This window comes from Oryctolagus cuniculus, chromosome 3 (genome assembly GCF_964237555.1).
Source record: "Oryctolagus cuniculus chromosome 3, mOryCun1.1, whole genome shotgun sequence".
Taxonomy (NCBI): Eukaryota; Metazoa; Chordata; class Mammalia; order Lagomorpha; family Leporidae; genus Oryctolagus; species Oryctolagus cuniculus.
The window spans coordinates 20,481,621-20,495,509 of NC_091434.1; the positions used below are offsets into that span (position 1 = coordinate 20,481,621).

At 57.9% G+C, this 13,889-nt stretch overlaps 1 protein-coding gene across 1 annotated transcript; it reads left to right on the top strand.

The window, feature by feature from the left end:
• Window positions 1-1,757: 1,757 nt before the first annotated feature.
• On the top strand, window positions 1,758-7,735 carry FEV (FEV transcription factor, ETS family member). Its single transcript, XM_051849862.2, has 3 exons — window positions 1,758-4,227; window positions 4,924-4,998; window positions 6,694-7,735. Exons 1-3 carry the CDS (start codon window positions 4,176-4,178, stop codon window positions 7,278-7,280), a joined length of 714 nt encoding a protein of 237 aa, XP_051705822.1. The 5' UTR covers window positions 1,758-4,175; the 3' UTR covers window positions 7,281-7,735.
• The last annotated feature ends 6,154 nt before the right edge of the window (window positions 7,736-13,889 follow it).

Genomic DNA, 13,889 nt, shown 5'->3' on the forward strand with positions numbered 1-13,889 from the left:
TGGGTTGTATGTGGGTGGGATCTGGTGGGATCGGAAAGAATCCCTGGGATCTTGTTAAGGACAAGCAGTCCCTGACTCTTCTGGAAAAGACCCACCAACTTGAGCTGTGGGTACTGTCAGCTCAGATGGAGGTGGAGGCAGACACCCCCACGGCAGGGCTCAGAGCTTCCCCAGGCCAGCTACTGCCATCACACAGAATTTTCTGAACCCTGCACAGAAGTTCCATTGGGCTCCTCTCTAATTCCCAGTCTTACTTTTCACCCTGGTTCCTACCCAGCCAGGGAAGTCTCTCCTTTCCCAGAGGAAGAATCAGTTGGGAGTCCCACTGCCTCCGAGGGTCTTCTGTGGGGGAGATTTCCTCTCCGTGAGCCCAGCCCCCAGAGCCTTTTTCTGAATCACAGTTCCTTGCAAGGTGTTGGACTCCAGCATTTATGAAGCATTTTCCTTTTGGCTGCTCCAAACAACTCCTCTTCATTCTTGGACTCCTCCCTCTGCCTCAGAGGATGGGCAAGCCCCAGCCACTGAGGCAATGTGGGTTCATGGCCCACAGCCGTGGTGGGGCTGAGTATGGTAGCAGCCCAGAGACCCTGGCTCCAGTATGGATTTTCCCCAGTTCCCTCTCTGCCCCAGATAAAGATACCCTCATCCCCCATAAGGAGAGCCTTCCCAAGGCCACTGAGACTCTGCTCATCCTGTCCTTCTTGTGTTTTGAAGTCACCAGTTGGGAGGAGTGGTCCAGCATAGGCCTAGTCCAGGCAAGGAAGGGCCATATTGCAGAGTTGTCAAAATTGGACCTGGGCAGTCTCCTGGGGTCCAGCTGTATGAAGTCAGGTGGTTGTTCCTTTGGGAAGACCCCCTGGATCATAAGTCAGACCAGGGGTCCAAGCACATAGCATCTCAGAGCCTGCATTCCCTCATCTGTGGAACTGGGGGCCTGCCTTGCCCACCTCATGGGATAGTTGCAGAGATTCAATGAGAACCCCTGAAGATGCTTCTAGAGTTATGGAAAATCATTGGGAAATCAGGCAGTCAGTGCAGGGCCCTCCTTATCCTGTGTCCATACCCTCCACGGATCACAGGGTTGGGTCAGGGGGTCAAGGAACAGAGCTGTAGGTGGAGTAAGAATTCTGAGCCTGAGTGGACTCTGAAATCCATAGCCCCTGTTGCCTGTGGTCATCCTGATACCTCCCCCCCCCCCTTCATCTATTTAACCAATTAAAAAACCAGAGCTCCAGGAAGGAGCTTTGATTAGGTCACCCACTGAATTTGTGACAAAGCCAGAATTTGAATACAGGGCTCCTGAAGCCAAATCCAGGCTAAATGGAGGGTGACAAGCTGTAGCTAAGAGCCTCAGGCCTCAAAAGAGCCCCAAATTTCTATGGGTCCCTGAGGAGCCTGAGATTCACGGCTGGTCACAGGCTCCTTGTCCCTTTGTGGAAGGGAGATGGTAAGCATAGCTCAATGTATAGCACCTGTTCTAAGCACTGCATGTGTTATTTTATATAAACCTCAGAATGCTGGATGTGAGATACCATCATCCCTATTTTACCAGCAATGAGACAAAGGTAGCGTTCAAAGGTTATATACCCCTCCCCCAAGTTTCACAACTAGGAAATGAGGGAGTAAGAAGTTGAACTTGGAACACAAACTGACTTGAGTCCAGCAGCCTATCTCCTTGCTGCCTGCTTTGAGGACCAGGCAATGGATGAAAGGGAGATCTGGTATAGGTCCTGGGCTGAGCCGTCCTCCTGCCAGGATTCTCTGTGGGCACCAGGAAAAGTCTACAAAGATGGGTTCAGGAAGTGGCCATATGGCCCTGAACAGGTCGTGGTCTTCTGGATCTCAGTGTGCTTTCTGTGCAGTGAAGGAGTTGGGTTGCCATAGCCCTTGCCACCATGAAAGTTTTAGGTTTTCCTGGATCCAGGAGTCAGGCTCTGTTCCCCACATCTATCAGCAGCTAGGGAGTCGGGGGTCTGAGGCCAGTCTGAGAGTGAGAATTTTCACCTTTATGTCCTTCCATTCTGGACAGGCTCGGGGTGGGGTGTCTGCAAGGCCCCAGGGACCAGCACCCAGCCAGAGGTCGGAGGGGATGGAAGGAAAACTGCCAGACTCCCACTGGCCTCCACCCTGGCTGTACTCAAAGCAGGAGGGCACAGGGGATGTTGAGACACAGAGGCAGTGGGGGACACCCTCCCCTCACCCCAGTTTTCCCAGCACCTGGGTCCTCCAGGAGGTTGGAACCCAGAGCTTATGCAGCTGATCTGGGATGCCTGGGAGGACACCCCTCTCTGAGCACCTCTCCCTTATGCCTGCTGCTGACAGCATTCAGTGGGCGAGTCTCCAAGTGGCTGTCCCAGCCCTTACACCTTGCTCCTTCTCGGTTTCTGTCAGTAGAGGTTGGGGGAAAAAAACAAGACAGCACCCAAAGGAGAAAGACTGGCATCCCAGCCCCACCTTCAAGGTCCTTCCCTCTGACAGAGCACTGAGTTTGGTCCCCAAAGAACATCCCAACCTCTCATCTTTGCTCCCACCAGATTCCACGGCCACCTCCTAAAGCTCCCTTCCCCATCCCTCAAGGATACCCTCACACTCTGCCTTCACAATGCCCCCTGACTCCTTTGCATCGCAAGAGGATTTTCCAGCCATCTCCCTTGGGTGGGCGCCCAGGGGCAGGGACCCTGCAGGAACTGGACCACTCTCAGGCCCCTGCAGTCCCTGGACTCAAACCGGGAGAGAGAGGGCCTTGAGAAGACAAATTCTGACAGTAGTCCTGGGTGCTGCATGGGCCCCTGGCTCAGGTCCGTTGGTTAAAGCCCCACAGGTCACTAGAGACTCTAGCCCCCTTGGGAACCGTGTCAGCATCTTTGCATGAGTTAGACAAAGGTCTCGCTTTCTTGGAAGGGGCTTTCAGCCCTCTAACTGTACACTAGCCCGGTTTCATCCTTCTCCCTGTCCAGCCCAGAATGGAAAAAACCAGGCTGACTGGGCGGATGCGCTGTGTGTACGGTGGAAGAAGAGTTGCCAGGGGATTGGCAGGAGGTCAGGAGCCCACCAAGCAAAGCCAGCATGGATCCTCTCTGCAGAGTCGCACCTCATCTGTTGTGGGGACTGAATGGAGGGGAGGGAGAAGAACCGGGGAGGCAGAGAGGAGACTGGAGGGCACTCAGCAGCTGGGGAGAACGGAGGCGGGGCCGAGGGGGGAGCTGGGACCCCAGGAGGGGGATGGAGCGTGGAGAGGAGGGGCGTGCGTGGGGGGGGGGACTGCAGCTGTCAGGGGAGCTGCCCGGGGTGGGGCCGAGGCGCGGGGATTGTAGAAAGTCTGGAGACGGGGCGAAAGCGAGGGGGAGACGACGGGGAAGGGGCTGAGTCTCCAGGGCAGAGCAGAGAGAGGGAGAAGAGGCGGGAGAAGGCGCGGGGGTGGGCATAGATAAAGGGAGCAACGGCTGCCGAGCCCGGAGCGCAGCGACAGGCGAGAGGGAGGGAAGCGGAAATTTAAAAGTGAAGATGCAGATAACGCAGCCTGGAGACGGGAACCCGGGCAGGGTGGGGGCAGGGGAGGGAGAGGGAGCAGAGTGAGCGGCGACGGGGTGGGAGCAGGAGGGAAGGAGGGCTCTGGGGGAGGGGGCTGCGGCCGTGGGGGTCCGAGGTGGGTCCTGCTACACCCCCGCCCCATCACTGTTTGCAGAGAATCACGGAGGCGGAAAAAAAAGGCGCTCTCGGCCCCCTTCGAAGAGCTCGGCCCGGGGGCCCATCCCCCGCGTCTCCCCGGCTGCGGGGCGCGGGGGGCTGCCGGGTGCGCTTGGCTGTGGCGCGGCGCGTTGGAGACTTTATTGCGATGGGACGATAAGAGGGGCGGGGGCGGGGTCCGGGGGGCCGAGGCGGCCGTGCTTTAATTAAAACGGAAATTGCGGCCCCTGCCCGCGCGGGGGCCCGAGGGTTCCAAGCGGCCCGGTAGCTGGGAGCGCCGCTCGAGGACCCCCACCCCCACCTTCGCCATCCCCGCCACACCCGGACTGCCCCCTCCCGCCAGGCCCTGCTGGACCCGGCGCCGTCTCTTCCTCCCTGTCACCCGCGGTCGCCTCGGGCGGGGACCGGTGCCCTGGAGCGCAAAGCCTGACGCTCCCCGGTCCCCCCCTCCCCTCCCCCATCTCCCACCGCCCAGTCCCCCGGCAGCGATGAGACAGAGCGGCGCCTCCCAGCCCCTGCTGATCAACATGTACCTGCCAGGTACTCAGGGAGCAGCCCGGGGCTGGAGGCGCCGGGACCCTGGGCTCGGGCGCGGGAAGGGGGTGCCAGGGTCCCAGGGAAGGGGACGCGGTCCGCAGAATCAGATTGCTGGGAGGTCTGATTACAATGTAGGGCGTTCGGGGGAACCTAAAAGGGCAGGGAGAGAGCTGCGGGGGTGTGTTGGGGGGGGTCAGCCTGGGATCCAAAGGACTCCAAGTGAGCAGACTGGGGGCCTGGTAAGGGAAGCTGGGGTCTCCGGCGTGGTAGAGGACTGCGTGCTCGAGCGTGCGGGAGGCTGCGGTCCGCAGGGCGTCGACCCTGCGCCCTCGCGGCTCCTCACCTTCGTGCTGCGAGCATTCGCGCCGGCCCGGCGCTCCAGGCGCCCTCCTCTTCTCCCGAATGGGCTCCGCGCTGCGGCTCGGCTGGCGCAATACCCGCCCGGCTTTATAAAGCTCCAGCCGGCCCCTTCGGAAAGCGGATTTCCTTTTTCCTGGACGCGTTTCCTGACTTGGGCTCCACAGAGGAGCTCCGCGCGGCGCGCGCCGGGGACGGCTCCAGGAGGAGGAGCCCGGTGGCCCCGGGGCCCCCAGCCTCGAGCCTGGGGACCATGGCATCTCCCCTCCAGACTTGGCCGCGGGTTCCGTAGGTCAAAGTCGTCACCTTCACCCCCGCCCACCTTTTCTCCTGCTTCCTCAGATCCCGTCGGAGACAGCCTCTTCAAGGAAGGGAAGAGCCCCGGCTGGGGGCCGCTGAGCCCCGCGGTGCAGAAAGGTGAGCTGGACGGCACACTGGGAGCGCGGAGAGGCGAGGGCAGCGGCCGGGCCGACAAGAGGGGAGCTGGCGCCACCAGGCACCCCAAGAGGGGATGGGAGCGAGGTGCACCCTGGGCTCTGGGAAGCATAGGGTCCTTGGCAGGGGCCCCTGGGGAGCCAGTCACTCGGCCTTTGGCCCCTGCATTTGCCAGTCCCAGCGCTGGACTTGGGAACCAGGGCAGGTGAAGAGGATACTGTGTTTCTGCAGAGTAGGGTATTCCAGGCTTTGGGTCCACAGCTGAGGCCCTTGGCTCCTGTCCCTGCTGGCAGCAGGAGTACATGGCCACAGCATGGATTGCAAAGGGACCCAAAAAATCCCTCCTCCACCACACGGGGCTATCCAGCCATTAGACCCTGGCCAGGGTTTCCTGCTGCACTGGACAGCGCACTGGACCGCGATCCGTTCACCTCTAGCAAGCTCCAGGTCAGTACATCACCCTGTGGCGGCTGGTTCCGCAGGCCGTGCCTCACCACAGGTGGTACCCCTGCCCCAGCTGGTTCCCCAGATTTCACAAAGTTACAGTAACCACAAAAAACGAGATAGGCAAACTGCTTTATCCAGGAGCAATTACAATGCCTTTTAAGAACGGGCTTCCAAACCGCTGATGGCAGTCAGCCATGGTTGTCAGGTGCACGGTTTCATCTGAATCTTCCCTTGCTTCTGACCCTAAAACCGAACGTCCTCGCTGAGCTGGCTGGGTGTGACCAGAGTTGAAATTATGGCGCAAGGGCAGCATCTGGGTTCTGGGAGGGTCGCATGCAAAGGAGAGAGGTTCACCCCGCAGGATCTGAAGCAATAGTCAGATGACTTTGAGGAAAACCGTTTTATTTCAAAAGGGGGAGTGTGTCAGGATTTTTCTTGGGGAGCAGGAATTCTAGGCTCCCACTCTCACCTCCTGCATAACCAGGAAAAACCTCCTTACCCTGAAATCCCGCAGAAGAGGAGGCCAGAGCCAGGTACCCTTGCTTCCCAATCCTAGCAGTTCATCAGCCCCTGGCAATTAAGGGCACCTTAGCACTGGGGGAGTCCCGCCTGATCCGAAAAAAGAGATGGAATCCTAGCAGTGCCAGTGCAGAGCTCTGCGCACGTCATAGGAGGCCTCTTCTCACCTATAGTGGGCCACTGTCCTGGCTCCTATCTGACATGGTGTCCCTGGGAAGACAGTCACCACCCCATCTCAGGCAGGGCCTGGGGCATGGCTGGTCCTCCTCCAGGAGTGGTGCTCGCCAGCCTCTTCCCTCCTGGTCCAGCAGGGGTGGGGCAGGCCAACGACCTGCTCTGTGCTTCAGGGCACCTGAAGAAGGGCTCACGTACTCCGTGGCGGTTCGGGGCTGGTAGCTGCCCCTGCGCACGGTGGTGCCGCTGCCGCGTTCGTGGGGAGAATATGATGCTTCCTCTTCTCTCCCCATTGTCCACGGGTCCCGGGGGCTTCGTCCTCCTAAGTGGAAGCCGAACGTCCGTCCATTGTGCTGAAGTGCGAAATGGCCTCAGTGGCCCCTCGCTGGCCAGCGACTCCAGCTGCAGCGGCCACGGCTGGCCGTGCCCGCTCCCGCCTGCCGCCGGGCTGGGTCGGTTTCCTGGCACCTGTTCCTCCAGTTGCAGCCTCCTCTCCGGGCGACCTGTGGCTGACCCCCCCTCCCCCGTCCCCCACAGGCAGCGGGCAGATCCAGCTGTGGCAGTTTCTGCTGGAGCTGCTGGCGGACCGCGCGAACGCCGGCTGCATCGCGTGGGAGGGCGGCCACGGCGAGTTCAAGCTCACCGACCCGGACGAGGTGGCGCGGCGCTGGGGCGAGCGCAAGAGCAAGCCCAACATGAACTACGACAAGCTGAGCCGCGCGCTGCGCTACTACTACGACAAGAACATCATGAGCAAGGTGCACGGCAAGCGCTACGCCTACCGCTTCGACTTCCAGGGCCTGGCGCAGGCCTGCCAGCCGCCGCCCGCGCACGCCCACGCCGCGGCCGCCGCAGCCGCCGCGGCCGCCGCCGCCCAGGACGGCGCGCTCTACAAGCTGCCCGCCGGCCTCGCGCCGCTGCCCTTCCCCGGCCTCTCCAAACTCAACCTCATGGCCGCCTCGGCCGGCGTCGCGCCCGCCGGCTTCTCCTACTGGCCGGGTCCGGGCCCCGCCGCCACCGCCGCCGCCACCGCCGCTCTCTATCCGAGCCCGGGCTTGCAGCCGCCGCCCGGGCCCTTCGGCGCCGTGGCGGCCGCCTCGCACTTGGGGGGCCATTACCACTAGACGGGGCGGCGGGGTGCCACTCGGCCTCCCCCACATGCTGAGCCTCGCCCGACGCACCCAGGCCCGGGGAGGGGCCCCGGAGCCTCCCTCCGCGATCCTGGAGCCCAGACGGCCCTCACCAGGCCGCCCCCAGCCCCGGGGCAGACCCCGGTGGCCTCCCCAACTTTCCTGTGACTCTAGACTCGCCCCCTGCTGCACCCGCCCCGGCCCCTGGGGAAGGCGACCGCGCGCCCCCTTGACTCTCTGTCCCTCCTCCGCCTGCCCCTCGCCTAGCCTCGTGACCTTTTCCTGTTTCTGCCCGCATCCCGGCACGTGGAGGCCTCTCACTGTCCTCCTGCCACCTGGGACGGAGCAGGCTCGGTAGAGGTCATTCCCGTGGCACTCGCTCCCCGCCCCCCAGGAGGGCCCGGCGGGGTTCTGTTCCCTTCCAGCCCCCATTAAAGCTCCCGCGCTGCCCGCCGCCGCCGCCTCTGTTCTTGGCTGCACCCGAACCTTCGTTCAGCGTGGGGAAGGAGGATGGGGTTCGGCTCAAGCCAGAGCAGAAAGGCCCGCCGCGGAGGGGGCGAGGGCGGGGGGGGGTGGGTGGGTGCTGCGGGCCACAAAGCCGGACGCCGGGCGGGTGGGCTCATTCTCTGAGCAAGACACGCCGCACCCGGGCTTCCGTCTGCCCCTCCCCTCCTCTCGGGCTCCAGCCCACCTGTCCCACCTCAAGCTGCCCGCAGCCTCTCCATGCCCAGCCCTCCCCATCGTACTGTCACTCTGCGCCACCCCTATCTTTTCTCAGCATCTGCCTCTTCTTTTTCCCAAGGGCGCTCCGGGCCGCGGCTCCCAGCCCCGGCTCGCCACAGCGCCTGCTAATCGCGGGCGGAGCGCGCCCTCTGCTGGCCGAAGGAGGGGAAGCCGGGGCCTGGTTTTAATCCTAAACACAGGCGGGCTATGGCGCCGCCGCGGGGCGGCACCAGATTGAGGTTGGGAGGACCTGGTCGCCTTCAGACCTCCTCTGGCCTGCAAAGAGGGCGAAGAAGGGAACCTTGCCCTGCATCCCAGGTCTGGAGGCTGAGAGGGCCCACACCTACAGGCCCTTCTGAATGCCGCGGCCACGGCCCTGGTGATGGCTTCACGCGTTCACCCAAACGCCATGGCAGGAAAATTGCCAAAAACGCCTCCCCCTACACGCAAGCAACCCCGGGCAAGGTGCTGGAAGTGATAGCCGCTCCCCCTTCCCCGTGGTCCGGGTATTTCTCTCCCAAGGGCCAAAGGTTCCTTCTGGGGGTAAGGGGGTGCCCTGGGCCCCCACTGGGCAGCTGACCGTTTCCCGTGCCCCTTGGGTAAGGGGGGAAGAGCAGGTGGAAGGCGGGAATCCAGGCACGGGTGGGGGTGGGGCTGCTTGCTGAACAATCCACCAAGGCAAAGACTTGTAACTCATTTTCGCATTTTTCCTGCATACAGTTGGGGCAGAAAAATTGGAAAGCACACATAACATCTTCGTCTTATATTGGATGAAGAGTGTAAGGGTGGCAGGGTGGGGTGACGTCACCTGGAGTCCCACTCCACGGAGGTAACTGTCACCATCCTTGCTTATAGCATACATGAACCATGGGGAGGGTCTCTTCACAGTGGTGCTGGGGGCGGGGGCGGAAGCTGGGAGGGAGAGAGAACACACTGGGGAGGCAGAGCCAGGTTCTAGAATGATCTGGGCCACTAAGGATTGCAGCCTGAGTGTAATAAATGAAATTTCCTAGCAAGGCACGTGGGTTGGTAAAATGAAACAAGAGGCCAGAGTATGAGTCTTGGCAAGGGGCGGGGGGTGACCCGGTCGAGATATTGTAAATCAGCGCTTTCTTGGGCAACACAGTGCTACATGGATATGTGGCAGGCCGCGTGGTCCCTGCGGCGCTGTGGAGTCATGGCAGCTAGGACGAGAGAAGGGAGCAGGGCCACACACGCGCAGGGGCCAACCTGGGAAGGAAGGAGGAAGAATGCGGGGAACACACCCACAGTGCAAGGGCTGGAAAGGAAAACGGGCGGGGAAGGGACAGGGCAGCTGTCCTGAGGGAGGGGACCCAGGGCAGTAGCAGGACACGTGGGGGAAGCGTGCGGAGGACAGACGTGGCCCGATCCACGGGAGAGCCTCTGCGTGGTAGATGAGCTGCCCCTCAGCGGTGTTCCACAGAGCCTTCTGTGAGTTGCGAGGGAGGCGGCAGACTCAGGCGACTTCAGCCTTGAGACTTGTGAGTTGGTGGAGGAGGGACTCGGCCACTGTTGGCAGCTGGGAGAGAAGTTGGACTGCAGGATCTTCTGACCTGGGAGCTCGCATCCTCTGGGGTTCCGTCCTTAGTGTGTTAAAATACTGAGGCCAAACCGGGGGTCTCCAACTCCCCTGCTCCGTGAGACCTCAGGAGTCACTAGATTCTCTCTGTCCCCCGAAAGCAAGTAACCAGACAGTGCCCATCAAATGTGATTTATGACTCCAGCCTGGGCCTCCTTTAGATGCACATCCTGTGCTGCAGCCCAGCTCAGTCCTGCTGCCTCCCCTAGCTCTGTGATCCCTCCGAGTGCTGAGTTACTGTGGTCTTGAGATGGTGCCGCCTCACAGACAGTCCCTGGAGAAGCCACTCTCTCACCCCGCACTCAGCTTCTGAGTACTCCAGTCCTGTCCTCACGGACCCTTAACCCCTTGTCCTGCCAGTTACTGATCCCACCATCGCCCCCCCCCCCCCCCGCCAATCCAGGACCAGCCCCTTTGCATTCCCTGTTGTACTGATCGTTGATGAAGATACAGCTCACTCTCCCACCCCTGGCTGTACATTTGCACCACAGTGTTTACAAAATGCCTTCACCTCCGCCGTTTGTCATGCTTTGTCTGGAAGAGAAATAAACCAAGGCCCAAGATGTTCCGTGTTTTGGCCAAAGTCTCAGTGGCCGGTTCTAGGACCTGTGTCCTCTGCCAGACCCTTCCCCACTGCTCTGAGTGACTTCTTTGCCTTGAGTGGCCTTTGGTCTCCTCGCTTTTAAAGATTGTGCACACCCAGGTCTCCTCCAACAGGGGGTGCTCATGTACCCTAAGCCCCACCTGCCATCTCTTGCAGGTGGAACCTGGAGTCCTGCTACAAGCCACGTGAGGACATCCTTGTCCACACTCTGCCCTGCACAGTTGCATGGCAACAGCGCCACCTGGGGCCCTAAGTGTGCAGAGCATTTTCTCACATTAGCTCAAGTGGCCGTGGACACATCCCAGGGGGTTGCTGTGATGTCATTTCTCAAAGCCAGCTGCTTGCCTGGCCTTCATCTTTTCTTCAACATGTCTTTAAAATGCACCAGAACTCACTTCGGCATATTGCTTGGGGCTTTTTATAATTCATGTTAAGTGGGTCTGCTAATACTAAAATTCTGCCTAACCAGGAGTGAGCCTTTGGCCAGCATTTAGATGGTTCTTGGGATGCCTGCATTGCCTGGGCAAGTTCCAGCTCTGCTCCCGAGTCCAGCTTCCTCTAATGTGCACCCTGGGAGGCAGCAGTGAGTGTTCAAGCAATTGGATCCCTGTCACCCACAGAGGGGACCTGGGTTGAGTTCCTGGTTGCTGGCTTCAGCCTGGTCCAGCCCTAACTGTTGCAGGCATTTGGAGGATGAACAGGTACACAGGAGGTTACTCTGTCTTCTGTGTCTCTCTGGATTTTTAAATAAAATTTTTTAAAGAGCAAAATCAAGATGCTTAAAAAACATTTAATATATATGCCTAGCTATTCAGCGAACCCAACTATGTCCCAGCATCTGCCACATGCTGGTGTTTTACAGGATCCAACTCCTTTGACTTGGCCACAACCTTGACAGGCAGGGTGGTCACCTCTATTTTCACATAAAGAAGCAGAAGCTCAGAGGAGCTAGAGGCTGGCACACCTGTGACCCCAGAGCACAAGTCCTCCCCTCCTACCATAACTCCTCTTGCTAGGCCTTCTAGGGAGCTTCTTCCTCACAGAAGTCTGACCCAGGGCTTGCCCATAGCAAGTGCACACACCTAACGGTCTGCTCATGACAGAAGACAACTGGTTATAAAGGGCAAATTGACAGCTTGCCCTGTAAGGGTTCTTGGCTTAGTCCCTGTCTGATAACAAAATGCAATTGTGCCTGATAAGAAACAAATCAGGGGTGGCTGGCACTGTGCCGTAGTGGGTAAACCACTGCCTGCAGTGGCTGCATCCAATATGGATGCAGGTTTGAGTCCCAGCTGCTCTACTTCTGATCCAGCTCTCTTCTGTGGCCTGGGAAAGCAGTAGAGAACGGCCCAAGTTCTTGGGCCCCTGTACCCATGTGGGAGACTTGGAAGAAGCTCCTGGCTCCTGGCTTTGGATCAGCTCAGCTCCAGCCATTGTGGCTATTTGGGAAGTGAACCAGCAGATGGAAGACCTCTCTTTCTATCTCACCCTATCTCTGTATGCCCCTTAAATAAATAAATAAATCTTAAAAAAAAAAAAAAAAGAAGGAAGGAAATCAGGGGTGGGCCTTGTGGCACAATGGCTCAAGTTGTCACTTGGGATGCCTGCAATCCATAGCAACGTTCCAGTTTAGTCCTGGCCTCCAATCCAGCTTTCCAGTGCAGCCTGGAAGGCAGCAGATGATGGCCCGGTAATTAGGTTCCTGCCACGAACAGGCAAACCCAGACGGAGTTCTAGGCTGCTGGATTTGCTCTGGCTCAATTCTGGCTTTTGAGGGCATATAGGGAACAAACCAGCTGGTGCAAGATCAACCTCTCTCTCTCCCTCTATCTCTACCTCTCCCTCTACCTCTACCTCTACCTCTACCTCATCTCTATCTCCCTCCGACTCTACCTCCCTCCCTCTCGTCAGTTTGCCTTTCAAGTAAATGAAATAAATATTTTTAGAAAATGAAAATCAACTTAAACAAGCACACACACCAGAGATTGTTCTGTTGCCCCGATCATCTTTTGCAAGCCTTTGCTTTCCTAACCGTGGCCCTACAGCTTGTTCTCTGCCTGTAAGCCCCGAATGGGAGAGAGGCGGTGGCAGTTTCGTGTATCTGGACTTGGTGGCATGTCCACCTCAAGGTGCTTGGCAGGATTCTCTCTGCATCTCATGTGCACAAGCGAGAGACTCAATGGCCTGCTGACTGCCACTCTCCCTGAGAAGTCTCTCCTGCTGGAGCCTGTTAGCTATCTCTTCCATCCTGGTATTCCATCCTTTGTAACTAAAGCCAGCATGACACGATGGTTAAGAGCAAGGACTTGGTCCCAGCATTGTGGCAGGGTGGGTTAAGCCACCACCTGTGATGCCAGCATCCCACACTCATTTTCTGATCCAGCTCCAGGCTACTGCATCTAGGAAAGTAGCAGAAGATGCTTCAAGTGCTTGGGCCCCTGCCACACATGTGGGATACTTGGATGGAGTTCCAGGATCCTGCCTGCTGATTGGCCCAGCCCTGGCCATTGCAACCATTTGAGGAGTAACCCAGCGGATGGAAGATCTCTGTCTCTTTTCTCTCTGTAACTCTGCCTTTCAAATGAAAAATAAAATGAAAAAAAGAGTAAAGTCTCTGAGTTGGGCTTTTTGGTTTTTAGTGCTGGCTCTGTCACCAATTGTGTGACCTTAAGTAACTTACTTTACTTCAGTGTGCCTCAATTATCTCATCTGTGAAATGGACATGCTAATAACAGAACCTATCTCATACAGTTGCTATAAAGATCACATGATTATATAAGTACCTTGGTGCATATAAAAATGTTTTCTATTTTAATTTAAAAATTTATTTTTATTTATTTGAAGGATAGACAGAATCTTCATCCCCTCTGGTTCATTCCCTGATGTCCACAACAGGCAGCATTGGGCCAGACCTAAGCCAGGAGCCCAGAACTCAATCCATGTAGCCCATATAATGGTGTAGAACCAATTACTTGAGCCATTGCCTGCTGCTTTCCAGGGTGCTCATTAGCAGGAAGCTGGATTGGAAGTGGAGGTGGGACTTGAACCCAACACTATGATATAGAATTCAGGTGTACCAAATAGCCTCTTAACTGCTACACCAGATGCCTGCCCCATTTTTTTTTATTAAACAGATTTTTTTAAAAAAATCCAGCACCTGCCCTTCCCTCTCCCCATTTAGTCTCAACCAGACCCCCTCCATGCACCCCGGAGAGGCACTTGGGTGGCCTCAGTTACTTTTTCTGCCAGTCCAGACCTTGTCTGGGCCCCATGGCTGCTTCTCCACGTTTGCTGAGTGATTACAGAGCCACACTCATCATCACCTGCCTTGGCCTCCTAAACCCAGAACATCTGTACTCCTGTGTGGGGCAGCAAGAGCATGCGCTGAATGAGTTACATCTCGTCCAGGTACTCCTTAGGTGCTCTGGGGGATGTGAGGCTACTTCCAAAAGTCCATAGAAAATGCATATTGTAAAAAAGTATGTGTGCATCTCAAAACCTCTTGTACCAAAATGAACTTAGCCTTTAATTCCATTTTCCACGAATGTTTGAAGTGGCCTCCTGTGTCTACACCATCCTGAGACTCAGTTTCCGCTTCTACAATGCGAATAGCATGGGGTCAGTGCTGTGACCAGCAGGTTAAGCTGCTGTCTGCAATGCTGGCATCTCATATGGG

Bases quoted from the DNA above. Each gene is read 5' to 3' on its own strand.
- FEV (XM_051849862.2), top strand. From the start codon at position 4,176: ATGAGACAGAGCGGCGCCTCCCAGCCCCTGCTGATCAACATGTACCTG. The intron at 4,228-4,923 runs GTACTCAGGGAG...CTGCTTCCTCAG, and splicing joins GATCAACATGTACCTGCCAG to ATCCCGTCGGAGACAGCCTC. The intron at 4,999-6,693 runs GTGAGCTGGACG...CGTCCCCCACAG, and splicing joins GAGCCCCGCGGTGCAGAAAG to GCAGCGGGCAGATCCAGCTG.